At 37.0% G+C, this 13978-nt stretch overlaps 1 protein-coding gene across 50 annotated transcripts in view; it reads right to left on the bottom strand.

The window, feature by feature from the left end:
• Nucleotides 1-13978, bottom strand: part of RIMS2 (regulating synaptic membrane exocytosis 2) — a 572826-nt gene that overhangs the window by 24206 nt on the left and 534642 nt on the right. The window contains exon 1 of one of the 50 annotated variants that reach the window (XM_030863071.3): nucleotides 2704-3165. The exons of the other annotated variants lie outside the window; for them this stretch is intronic. Within the exon in view, the coding sequence (XP_030718931.1) occupies nucleotides 2704-2845 (142 nt within the window). The 5' untranslated portion in view covers nucleotides 2846-3165. Of the gene's footprint in view, nucleotides 1-2703; nucleotides 3166-13978 lie in introns of those variants that run through there. 50 annotated transcript variants of the gene reach the window in all.

The following is a 13978-nucleotide window of genomic DNA, read 5'->3' as shown; positions in this document are numbered from 1 at the left end:
AATATGGTCTCTCAATAAATTTCTCAGCACTTCTTGTGTAGAATGGTAATGCCTGGATGTGCTGTCTAAGAATAAAATGAGAATATGGAACTGGAAGGCAGAGTACATTTGAGATTAGTTAGCTATTGCACTATATCTGAAAAGACAAAAAAAAAAAAAAAGAGAGAGAGAGTGTGTGAGAGTGAGAGAGAGAAGCTGTAAAATGAGATTGACTTACTGAACTGATCAGTTACTTCAGTCAAATCACACTGGTTGGTAGACCACTGCTCTCTTTAGAAAAGCTGTTCTCAACCAGTGTGACAATCATCTGTTGTGATGGGTTTTCTTTATAAATTAGGATGGGTTTCACAGTTACGACTATAATAACATAGTCCTGAGTAAGCTTATGAGAGTATGTTATCCACATGAACTTTATGTGTCCTGTGTGGGTGTCTCAAGAGAAAATAATTGCAGAGAAGCACTGCTCCAGGCCAGTGATTTCTAACTTTTATAACTCTGCAGGGTATGTTGAAATACCCTCAAAAATCTCAGGATTTTTGGTAGGAGTATAGCAAAATCAAAGAAGAAAGTTAGGATTTCTTCTCTTGGCTGTAAAATGACTACACCCCAGTGGAAAGACCTCTATTTTATGGGGAATGCCTCCTCTCTAGTTACTTACTTTGGCTTCATTTTGTCTTGGCGACTCAAGAAACCATATTATAGGACAGAAATCTGTTCCAATTTCCCATGTGTAGATGTAGGAATTTCCTTTGGGATTAGTCTGTATGAGCCAAGGTTAAGTCAATGTACTTTAAATTTTGAAAAAATTTCACATTTACATAAGTTTTTCTTGTCTCAAAAAGGCTTTTAGGATGGCATTTTGTAAATCCAATTAACTCTAGCTACAACTTAAGAAAGAATGATGGTAGTTCAACTGAAGCAAAGTCAGGGCTGAAGACTTGGTGTAAAAACTAAAAATTGAGAAATGAGTGTATAATAATGTGTTTTATCTAAATATGTATTTTTAGGCACACCTGGCTTTGAGTTCTAGTTTCACCACTTACTAGGTATGTGACTGTGGCCAAGTATATGCAAATAATAAATATAGCTTGGGTTGGGTGCACAGATTGTGTTGTTGACTGCCTGGGTTCATACGCTAACTCTATTACCTACTATCTTGGGGACCTTGAGCAAGTTTCTGAATTTCTCTGCCTCAGTTTCCTCCTTTGTTAACTGGAGATAATAAAAGCACTGTCTCGTAAGGTTGTTATGGGCCTAAAAGACTAAGTGCATGTCAGGTTCTTAGAATAGTGCCTGGATAATAGCTGATACTGAAAGTTTTAGCTACAATTATGATCATTCATTTACCCAATTTGATTTTCTAATATCTTGACTTGCTTACATTTCCTGAAATGTTAAACATTTAATAGTAGAAAACGAGCAAACTGTAAATGTACAAACAAGAACAGCAAAAGATTAGTATGAAAATTAAAAGTCACATTTATATAGAGAAGTACCCTACCATTAAACCTGTACTGATCTAGTGCAAACTGATATTGCAACAATAAGCTAGAAGAAACCTGGATAGCTCTAACTAGTGAATTATCTTAAAGAACACTTTTCAGACATATTATTAATCAGCCATCTTCCTCCTCCCTGCCTTCCACTGGGAAAAATAGGGGAAAAAAATATTTCTACCTCTTCTCAGAGCAGGTAGTTTCTTCTAAATCAGGGGTCACTACAGATTTCCTAGCAAGAGGTCATTGATTGTCACAGAATAAAAGCAAAATAAATCCTATTCTATACAATGATATATACAATAATAGAGGTAACATGATGATGATAACCAACCCACTCTGGATATATGTGCGTGCAAAGATGAACACAGTTTGCAACTAGCTTATCAATAAATTAATAAACAGCATTTCAAACGTTGGGATGCTATTATTTAGCAGTCAATTCTTACTTTGATTTACAAATTATGTTTTTAGCATTAGTTGTTAAATCTTATAGGAAAGTTCTTCACAAAGAAAACGTAATGTTTTGAAAACTTTATAAAGGACTTGAAGTCTCTTGGTGAAAAGTTTGAGTCCCCTTTGCCGTTTTTCTCATTAGCTTAATTATAATGACATCACTCAAACACCAGAGACAAACAACCAATGGTGAGATTCAAAGTGTGCCTGCCAACGAAGTTCCAAAGGCCCACAGCACAAACCAGCCTCCTTTAGTACTATCAACCTTTGACCTGCCCATTGTATCACTCTTTCCCCTCATTTGGACCTTAAGTGTTCACAGGCGGGGATTCCTGTTTCAAAGTTTTGCTGCTGCTTTTCCCTTTAAGTTTTGATTATTTCTGTCCTCGAAATCATATGCGAAAACCAAGACTGCGGGAGTAAACGAAAACAAAACAGTTGGGTGCACCCAACGGGGCCGCCTTGCCTCCCACCTGTCTCCATCCTCATCCAACTGCCAAGCACTGTTTAACTCAACTTCATTAGGAAAGCCTCTTCCCAGTCAGCGCCTGTGGAGTTCCCCAAATCACCAATCAACAGAACTTCTCCTAGGCTCAGCTGGCGCTCTGGGGGGTCTCCTGCTCCACAGTCCCCCAGAGACGAGGGGGTAGGGACACTGCTACCTGGAGTTCTCCAACCCTGTCAACCCTCCAACCACCGACTTTCCGAGATGCGAGATGTACACAGACAGACACAATAACTACAGGCTCACCTCCTTCTTCCTCTTCCAGGGAGTTCATGCAGGGAAAGTAGCCGGCCAGCGCCTCGAAGGAGGCGGAGAGGCTGCTCCGGCTCTGGGAGCGCTGCATGGAGCGCCCCGCGGCGCCGGCGCCCCCCAAGCCCTGCCGGCCCATCTTGGACGAAGACCCGCTTTTCCCGCGGTACAAGATACGAGGCGTCTTGGCGGCTGAGGCGCGGCGACCGCAGCGCTTCGGGGGCCGGGGTGCTGCCGCGGGACCCTGGGGTACTGGCCCCTGCCTCCCTAACCCGGTCCGGACCAGTCGTGGCCTTCCTGGCTGCCGGGGCCTCCACTCTTCTGGGGAGGGGTACGAGGTGGGGATCCGGGCGGTGGCGAGCGGGGACGCGGCTGCTCGCTGTGGAAGTCCGAGGTCTCGCCAGGAGGGAGCTGAGGTGCCCGGAGGCTGCGGCTGCGAGTCGGTCTGGCCGCCCTCCCCTCGCAGGGAGATGTTGCTGATGCTGAGGTCCCCGCCAATCAGCAGCCGGACGGGGAGGCGGGCTGGCAGCTCCGGAGCGCGCTCCTCAGGCTCTGGGCAACTCTGAGCCCCGAGGAGCTCCTGCTGTTTCCGTTTTTTCCCTTTCCTCGCATGATTAACACCAGGGAATGGTCGTTAATGAGACGCAATACGTTAGGCATCACAGATGGGAACTATCTCAGGCAAATTTTGGTAGTCACTTAGTCTCGCTTAAAATTTGTTAACGTTCCTCAAGCATAGATAGGAAATAATTTTCTCCAAATCATAAAACAAAGCCTCCCCAATTTTTAACAGGTCCCATGAAAACCTAGAATTAAAGCGTTCTCGTTTACCTTCTTTTTTAAAAAGATTAAAAAGTCAACGGAAGGTAAAAAAGATTTTAAAAATATCAAGAGCCTGAAAAAGAACCAACACTAAAAAAGTACTGTGATGTTTATCAATTTTGCTTTAATCTGGTGAATTTTTAATGCTTTTTTTCCCTCCTGATTAGATAATCTGCTACCTATTGTTGCTAAGAATGACAATGAACACTGTAAGGCTTTAGCATCTAAATAACAGGTAACATCCTCTTAACATAAATTTGGAAGCAACACAGACATACCACAAACAAAACAGTTTATAAGTGAAATAGCATCACATTCTGCAAACTGCAAATCTCTATCCCAGAACATAAAGCAACCGTAAGTCTATTTTAGCATAAGTCAGAAGACTGTCCTACTTTTTGTAACTTTAGACAAGTCACTAGACCTCTCAATTTCCCTATCTAGGCAGGTGGGAAGGTAGGGCACAATGATTCCAGTCCTAACCATGTCATAGCTTGATTGTTGGCTGTGTGTTTTAGGGGATTTCAAAAGTGTTCTGTAAAATGTAAATTATACAATCTAAAATGGTTCTTTCATACAATAAATATTTACTGAGTACTATATATGAACAAGTTCTTTGCTTGATGTACTGGGAAATACAAATATTCATTCAATTAATAGTAAGTGAGCTCCCAGTGTATGTCAGGTACCTTTGTAAACACCTAGGACATATAGTGATCAAAGCAGATAAAAATCTCTGCTCTCATGGAACTTACATTCTAGTAGGGGGAGAAAGACACAGTAAATCAGTAAATTATATAGTGTTAAAAGGGAGATAAATGAAAAGGGCAAAAAATAAAGTTAAGGGGTATGGGACAGTCTGCGATTTAAACAAGAGCTGTCAGGGTAGGTATCATTGACAAGGCAACATCTGAATAGATGTATGAAGAAGTTGAGGAAGTAAGCCATTCGGATATGTGAGGAAGAGAGTTAGTTTGAGGCAAAGAGAGCCTGCAGTGCAAAGGCCCTAAGATATGATGTCCTGGTGTGTCCCTGGAACAGCAAAGAGGCCAGGGTAGCTGGAGTGGAGTGAGTAGGAAGGAAAGGAGGTCAGAGAGATAAGAGGCAGAGAAGGGGACAGATCACACAGAGCCTTCTAGGTATGTTAACAGCTTTGGCCATAGCACATCACAATTTAGGAAGTACAAAACAACGCACTCAAGTAATAATCCTCCCAAATCTTTCTAAAAATTAGGAAACTTTCGAATAAGAGTGCTCTAACGTAATAACAGCTTTTGGTTGCTTAGACTTAGGATCATCCAGGTTTCTCGCTTCTGTTTTTCTGATAGGCTTTTGTCATTTCTCATTAATATTCCTACAATTCTCTCTTAGTTCAATTTCCTATTCATTATTCACCTTCCTAAAATACCCGCATTTCAATAGACACTGATAAAACCAGGAACTCTATGAGTAATTTTTCATACCATATTGCTTTTATTCAGAGAATAGAAATGTTTTCATTAAATGAAACTTTCATTCTAAGAATAAAGAGAATCATAGAATTTTGGAAACTGAAAGGACTATTGTAAGTCATCTAAGTCATCTGATGTATTTTTTATAACTGTGGGTCACAAATTTTTAGTGAGTCACGAAAATAACTTATCATTAGTATGATCAGCATTCTAAAAAATAAAATGAAATAAAATATTAGAGTGTAGCCCGTGTAGTTATTGTATCAATTGCAGTATTGTTTCATGAATATGTATGCACCCCTGCGTGTCTGTGTATGTTCACATGTGTGTACTAAGTTGTGATCAAGAGAAACGTTTCAAGGAAGAGGGACTAAGTGGGAAAATCCTAGGAAAATAAATTGGTCAAGGGTGGAAAAGTTTGATTTTGGCACCCAGGGACATCATAATGATAGTTGAAAGTCACTTAGGAAGGGAATTATCTTGGGTTTCTACTAGTGACTGCATGGGGACAGGGAATCTGAGAACTCAATCAGCGGTCACACTCAAGTTGCTTGGGCCCTGCCTTCTCTATGTTAATAACCTGACTTTATGCACCAGGAAGAGGTTAGTCTGGAATAGCCCAGATGCATCTGTTTCTTCATGAGCATCACTTCTCTCTTGCAGTTTCAGAACAAAGTTGTCCTGGGAAGCTTTTTGATATTTTTTCCTAGAGCTGGGATTTGAGAGTTATAGATAAGTGATAAAATAATGACACAAAGAGAAACAGGAAGTACTAAAGAGGAAAATCACCTTATTTCAGGGAAGAAAGCTTCAAAGAAAAAGAAGACTATTGGCACACAGGTATCAGAGAGACAAACCACAGTAATGGCCAAGAGACTTCTAGTCTTGAATGATAACCTGTGGAATATACTGAATTTACTGAGAAAACATAAAATTCCACTGTTTTTGGTCCTATGCTCAATTGTTTTCCTATATAATAAATATTATATAAATAATATTTCTGGTTTACATATATTTTAAAAGTTGATTTACTATTCCTTATCCCATTCTGATACATGAACTACCAACCCTAAAGGAATTTAAAAATTTATATAAAAAAGAAACTACTGATAAAAGATAGGAAATGTCATTTCCTCCATACCAGAAAGTACATTCAAATGGCTTTGGATGTAGTTTTCAAATGATGGGCTACTATATAGTTTCATTATATAAAACACAGTGTAATTCCAGAACAATTATAGTCTAGTATTCAAATTATTTATATTTATAACTTTCTTACTCATCCAAAATAATCAGAAAAAGTGACTCACAAATATACATACTAATCGCTTTCTAAATGCAAATTCTGGCCTTGAAACAAGATTCCACTACTGTACAGGAAAATCATATTTTTGAAGAAAAGATATATAGATTGATATAACTTGCATTAAAAAATCATAGCATTCTATTTGATGAATATGAAACATATCACACCAATTATGCCACTTAATTCTTACATCAATCCTGAGAGTGTCATCATTATTTCTTCTTTACAGATGAGCTAATAAAGACTCAATAATATTAAATGACTTGTTTAATTAGAAAGTGGCAGAGCCACTGATTTTCTGATTTCAGGTTCAGTGCCCTATACACTGTATCACAGGTGTCTCATACCATATACATAAGCACAGATGAAACACATGCAAAACATAGATGATAGATATAATATGAACTATGTAGTAAATTATTTGGTTCAAAATAAAATAAATATTGAAAAAATATATTTAACAGCCATAATGTTTATTCTAACTATATACCAATGTTAAATCCATATTTGCCCTTTTAATCAAAACATATTAATATTACATAGCCATATATGTATTTCAGTTCATCAATTCTTAACAGGGCTAGAAAGTTACATGTCATTTATGTATCAGTTTTTGTAATAGTTTCCTCACCAAAGTAAATCACCAAAATTTTAAAGTATGTTAAATTAGTTTATTCTTGAAATAGAGGCTTGGTCACTGATGTGAATGCATAAAAAGGTTATTTTGTGAAGTAGTTACGTAGTGTCTAGACCATGGATTAGTTCAGCTGGGAACATACTCATGCCTTTGGCAGCCTTGCCCTTTTCTATGCTAGAAATGATGTAGGTGATGATGATGAGAATGCAAACTACTACTAATAAAGAGAAGGAAAGACGAAGTAAGTCCTTTTGGGAAGTATTGGAACAAACAAATAATAAGGCCTAGAAGTGGATATGCAAAAAAGAGATAGAAAAAGGACTCTTATTGCTACTCCATTGTCACTATTTAGTGTATCCAGTCAACCCAGAAATGGCTGGTTGCTAAAAGAGATAGGAATTGCTCAGGATAGGCTATAAAGCCACACTGCAGACTGAATTAACCTCTTTCTTCTTGATACACATTTGCTCTTGATAATATAGGAATTCACCTCTACCTCAGTCTTCACAATTGATGTCAATTACCTTTGCCACTTTGGATTATTCCGCCTTACAGCAAATAATTCTATACTAAATAGAAATATTTGTGGATATATTTTGGTTTGTTTTATTCAAAACCAACTCTCAAAATACTTGCAAACAATGTGACCAACAAGGGATTAATCTCCAAAATATACGAACAGCTCATGCAGTTCAATATCAAAAAACCAAACAACACAATCAAAAAATAGGCAGAAGATCTAAATAGACACTTCTCTAAAGAAGACATACAGATGGCCAAAAAGCACATGAAAAGATGATCAGCATTGCTAAATATTAGAGAAATGCAAATCAAAACTACAGTGAGGTATCACTACCTCACACCAGTCAGAATGGCCATCGTCAAAAAGTCTACAAGTAATAAATGCTGGAGAGGGTGTGGAGAAAGGGAACCCTCCAACACTGTTGGTGGGAATGTAAATTGGTGCAGCCACTACGGAGAACAGTCTGGAGGTTCCTTAAGAAACTAAAAATAGAGCTACCATATGACCCAGCAATCCCACTCCTGGGCATATATTTGGAGAAAACCATAATTCAAAGATATATGCACCCCAATGTTCATTGCAGCACTATTTACAATAGCCAAGACATAGGAGCGACCTAAATGTCCATTGACAGAGGAATGGATAGATGTGGTACATATACACAATGGAATATTGCTCAGCCATAAAAAAGAATGAAATAATGCCATTTGCAGCAGCATGGATGGACCTAGAGATTATCATACTAAGTGAAGTAAGTCAGACAGAGAAAGATAAATATCATATGATATCAGTTATATGTGGAATCTAAAAAGTGATACAAATGAACTTATTTACAAAACAGAAACAGACTTATGGACTTAGAAAACCAATTCAGTGTTACCAAAGGGGAAAGGTTGGGGGAGGGATAAATTAGGAGGTTAGGATTAACCTATACATACTATTATATAAAATAGGTAGTCAACAAGGACCTATTGTATAGCTCAGCGAACTCTAGTCAATACTCTGAAATAACCTATATGGGACAAGAATTTGAAAAGAATAGATATATATGTATATGTATAACTGAATCACTTTGCTGTACACCTGAAACTAACACAACATTGTAAATCAACTAGGCTCCAATATAAAATAAAAATAAAATAAAAATAAATAATAATAAATAAAAATTAAATTAAAAAACCCAACTCTCAGAGTCCTTTAGGACAGTGATCATGGCAAGGATGGTTTCCAAGTTTGAGAAACTTCCGGCTCCAATATTCTCTTCCACTATTCCAGCCAGTGCTCTGGCTTTGTGATAAATTTACACAGTCTTCATAGTAACATTCTCAAACATTTGAGAGAAAAGAAGAAACATCTCTTCTATTTATAAATGCCTTGGGATTCTAGATGAACATCACCTAGCAACTTCTCATATCACTATGAGATCAATAGCATCACAATTTTGTGAGTGTAAACATTCTGCCCAAATACACAGCAAGGTTTAAAAATTAGATATACATTTCAGGTACCAATGCCAGTAACTATACAATAGTTATAAAAAGTGCGTTCATTTAAACTGCTTTATTCATTCATTATTAATTTATTCATTCACTACTCATTTACTCATTACTCATTTATTCCTTACACCACAGTGTGATGAGAATAATATTAGGTTTGCATGGAAAATAGAGGGATTCTCTTAATTACAATTAAGTCTAATTCCTACTTGTCACTGTTTCTTCTTTTTCTTTACTGGCTAAAGCTTCATGTATTCACTTCAACATACACAGCATAAAAGACTTCTGATTACCATTTAGTTTAACTGAATCATATGTTTGTTGTATATAAATGGTTATACACTGTTTAAACTGCTTGATACCATGCTGATATAAAAATAGAAAACAACATTTTTCACAGAAATTTGGCTTAATTGTCTGGCTGACTTTTAAATTGCAGGCACCTTAATTATTTTTCATTATATATCAAGGCATAAAATTTATAACAAAGTTATTTAAAGTTGTTAAAAATCAAAGGCAGTAAAAAAGAATGAGGATTCTCTCAAAGCATTAAAAATTGCAGGATTTTAAATAGTATATTGCAAAAATAAAAAGCCCAGGAAAAACATTCATGGTATACAGATCCAGGTCAAACATCACCTAGATTGGGCATAAGTGAATTGCTGACTGAAGGAAGTTCTATTCAGAGCTCAGTACCTTTGGTAAACAGTTAAGATTGTGTGCAAAGTGGCCGACTTAGGAACCAAACTAAGCAACTCATTATCAGCTGACACCCACTTAAGGTACTCTGTGTTAAAGACGTCTTTAAAGTAACAGTTCATCTGTTGTGTTGATATGAAACTTCATAATAGGAAACAGCAATACAGATTAAACATGTTTCCCTCCTAAAATTCAATTCAAAATGGTTCCATCTAATATGCTTTATTTATCCTCCCACAATAAGATGAGAAGCTCAGGTCTAAGAAGACAGAGGTTTATTTCCCAGAGAAAACAGTCTCAGTAAGAGGTAAATTTGTGGTGTCATACAAAAAATCTCTAAGAAACGCAAGTAATTATAAAAAGGCAAATCAGTATGTGTTCTAGTTATGGGGATATTCTGTAATGCTTCTCCCCGACCACTGCTTTATAACTTGGATTCTTCTGCTTGGCAACTCCTTCTGCAACTCAGCCTAACAGAGTAGTGTTTCAAATCCCAGCCTCCTTTCCCATACTTGACACCAAACTGGGAAAAGACATTTAGGCAGGAGCCAGAAGTCTCGATTCACAGCCTAAAAAATAACTAAATATGCAACTGTATATATATACATACTTAAATTTGGCCACACCATTCAAAAAGCTTTTCCAGAAATGTTTATTTGCAGTGTAGCCAGGATTTGGACAGAGAAAAACTGTGGTGTAGAATTTCTGAGTTCCTTTATTTTTGGTTCTGTTACTTATTTTTTTGTGATTATCTGGCATTTGATCTAACATCTAGAAGAAAGTCATTGCTTCACAACTCACTGTTATAAACTATTAATTTCATTTCAAATAATAGTGTATTTCACACTATGAAGGCAGCATTTCAGGGGTTCTCTGGGTGAGGCAAAAATACAAACTTTATATCTTAATAAATCTTGTACTGCAACTGAATAAACACTGAAAGACACTTTACAAGGACAGTGACCTTAAAAAATGTAATTGTTACATATTTTATCACAATTCAAGGTGACTGCAATTTTAAACCAATGTAACATTTTTGGTTCTATTTCTAATTTCATTTATTAAAATAATTCATTTTTATTCTCAACTTCAGATTATAGGCTAAGATCAGCTGACATAAGGGTACGTTTTCTGGTTTCTACAGCCACTTAGAAGGTGCTTGTCAGAGAGCACTAGAGTTCAGGAGTCAATGAGAAGTCATAGCACGAGTGAACAAGCCCCTTGTCAACCTTGTAAGACACAGTTTGCCCCCATCCTTGCAGAACTAGAGCTCCACTCACCTCCTTACTCTTAGATCTGAGTCCCACCTCCATCCACAGTCTTATCCCAACTTTACTCTCAACCTCGTTCATTATTACTCGGATCCCGTGATTACCCCGGATTTACCAAACCACCATGTCTCCTTTGCTTACACCACTCTGTGGTTGAACTTTTGACCTAGATGATGGGATGGAAATGTCCCCCTATAACTGAAGTTCCTCTTTGTGTCCATACATTACAGTACTCCTTTTAATACAAGTTTTTGTGAGGAAGATCATAGTTTTTTTCCATAGTGGAGTCCATTAAGAAAAATGTAAAACAGCACTGGAGACTAAATAACTCTATGAGAATCTATTATCAACATGGATTTCTCACTATAATGATCACAATAACTATAAGAAAAATTCTCCAAATTATATTTTCTATAATGTTCTGTGTGTGTGCCAGTTTTAAAAAAATAATGCCAACGAAACAAGTATTGACAGTTATGTCAACAATATTATAAGAATCTCTATAAAAACTTTTCCTGGGCTTCCCTGGTGGCGCAGTGGTTAAGAGTCCGCCTGCCAATGGAGGGGACACGGGTTCGTGCCCCGGTCTGGGAAGATCCCACATGCCGCAGAGCGGCTGGGCCCGTGAGCCATGGCCGCTGAGCCTGCGCGTCCGGAACCTCTGCTCCGCAACGGGAGAGGCCACGACAGTGAAAGGCCCGCATACCGCAAAAAAAAAAAAAAACTTCTCCTGTAAATTTCTTATCTGTACCGGCCTCCATTCATTGTTTGTCTTGCATTTGTGGACCACTGCTTAGAATTTTAATGTTTCACGTTAAACACCTATTAGAATTCATTCTTTCAGAGTCATTCTAGAGGGAGCAAGCCCTTACACACTCCTTGAGCTTACTAACATCTTCTACTACAATTGAAAATAATTTATTCCAATTTTAAGGGACAGTCCAAGAAACAGAAAACAATTACATTGGTCTACTGAAAACTCCACATACAGTTCCAAACGCTCAGCTTCTGACATTTATTTCCCGTGGTTTAGTTTTTCCCATGTTTTTAGATATTATGTCAGTCTAATGCATAATACTTTTGTTTTATACAATGACTTTCTCTCAAGTATTTTTTCAAAATCTCTACATTCATGTCTAAAACATCTCTATGTAACCTGTCAGTGCTATTCCCCATTTCTTACGTGCTAAAGTATAAGGAAGATAAAAGGTTACACTCCATTAGTGATAGGATCTGATGAAGCCTAGACAGTTAAACTATGGGTTTAAACCTTTTTTACATTTCTGCACATTGAAAAATTGTTCACAAAAAATATATGTAAAGGGTCAATGAATATATTCCTATCAAAAGGTAATCTACTGAAAGTGTTTAACAAAGACAACTGATTGTTAGCCTAGTAGAACTAATTGACCATCCAAACATTTGTTATTGAACAATATTAAATAAATATTTACTGAATGCCACCATGTCCACGCACAGTGTTAAGCAGCAGAAGTAGTAAACTGTATCATTTACTAATTAACTGACCATCGATTAAATCTATTACTTTTACTCATTTATTACTATTTCAACTGATAAATAGAGAAAAGCTAAGGAAACAGATCAAGTAATGCTATGTAATTAAAAATAAAGAGATAATGTGCACTAGCATGTATTTGGAACATGTGTATGCAGCTCAAAAGCATTTAAAATATGAGCACCAAAGCAAAACAAAGACAGCTTAAGTATTCCTGTTTGGATTATAATAATGCCACACTTTCAAGATCATGAGACATTAATTTTAAAAATTATAGGACTAACATTTCTAAAATACAAGTTTGGAAAAGCACAGTATTCAACAGGAAACTAGAACTAAAGGGGAAATCTGAAGAAAAATTACTTTGGTTATTACACACACACTCAGAGAGGCATTAAATTGTAGAGGCATAAAATGACTCAGAAAGAATAAACCAACAAAAATATAATAAATTGAAAATAAATCTGCTCTTTAGAAGGTCCAAAATGACCACCATGTTGTCATGTCCAGTGGGACTTTCAAGTCCTCATCTTACTGGCTCCCTGAGCAGCATTCTACAGAGTTGACCACTCTCTGGTCTGAAAGCATTATCTTCTCTTGACTTCCATTGGATCACATTCTTAGAGTTTTCCTCCCATTTCTCTGGCATCTCTTCATCAACCCCTGTGGCTGACTTCATCTCTTCTATCAAATTTCTACCTTTAACATCTTTAACACAACCTGGACCACCTTCTCTCATTATACTTTCCCCCTATATGATCAGCTCCATTTCCAGTTTTAAAAACCATTTGAATTCACTCAAATTTATTATTGAGTGCAGACCTCTTATTTGAGTTTCAGAGCTGATAACCATCTATTTGACATCACCACCAGAATATCTCACAGACCTCTCCAACTACACTCTTGATTTCTTTCCCACAGAAATCTACTTCTTTTCTTATCTTTTCTCTTAATAAATGACATCATCAGCCAAATGGTTGCTCAAACCAGGAATTTGAACAACCTCTTTTATTCCTTATTTTCCCATACCCCTCTCATCCAATCATCATCAGACTCTATTGATTCTACTTCTAAAATAGATCTCATATCTATCCATTTCTCTAACCCTATTCCAAGCTGCTTTCACTCTTACCCTCAAGATATTATTCATAAAGCAGCCAGAATTATCTTTTAAAAATATATATGGGATCATGTTACTACCCTGCTATCACTGCAATTACATAAAACACAAACACACAGCATGACCTCCCTCTAAGATTATATTTACTTCTTCATATTAAATGGATTTCCTTATTACCCATTAAGACTTCTGTGTGGTGTCCAGTTTCTCTTATTTACTCTAAAAATCACTGAGCATCTTTCTCCATTGTGGTTTTTCTTGTTTTGCCATAGTGATATCCACTACAGAAAGTATTCTGCAATTTTAAATAGATCCTTTCCTCCTTGCTTCTCATATTGCAGTTTAAAGAGAACTATGTAAAGGTTAGTCAATTCCTACCAAACGTGTTTTTCCAGGTCTCATGAAAGGTACTGCATCTCTGGCCAGGAATC

The sequence above is a fragment of the Globicephala melas genome, chromosome 17 (assembly GCF_963455315.2).
Source record: "Globicephala melas chromosome 17, mGloMel1.2, whole genome shotgun sequence".
Classification (NCBI taxonomy): domain Eukaryota; kingdom Metazoa; phylum Chordata; class Mammalia; order Artiodactyla; family Delphinidae; genus Globicephala; species Globicephala melas.
This window is presented reverse-complemented; position numbering and strand designations above follow the sequence as displayed.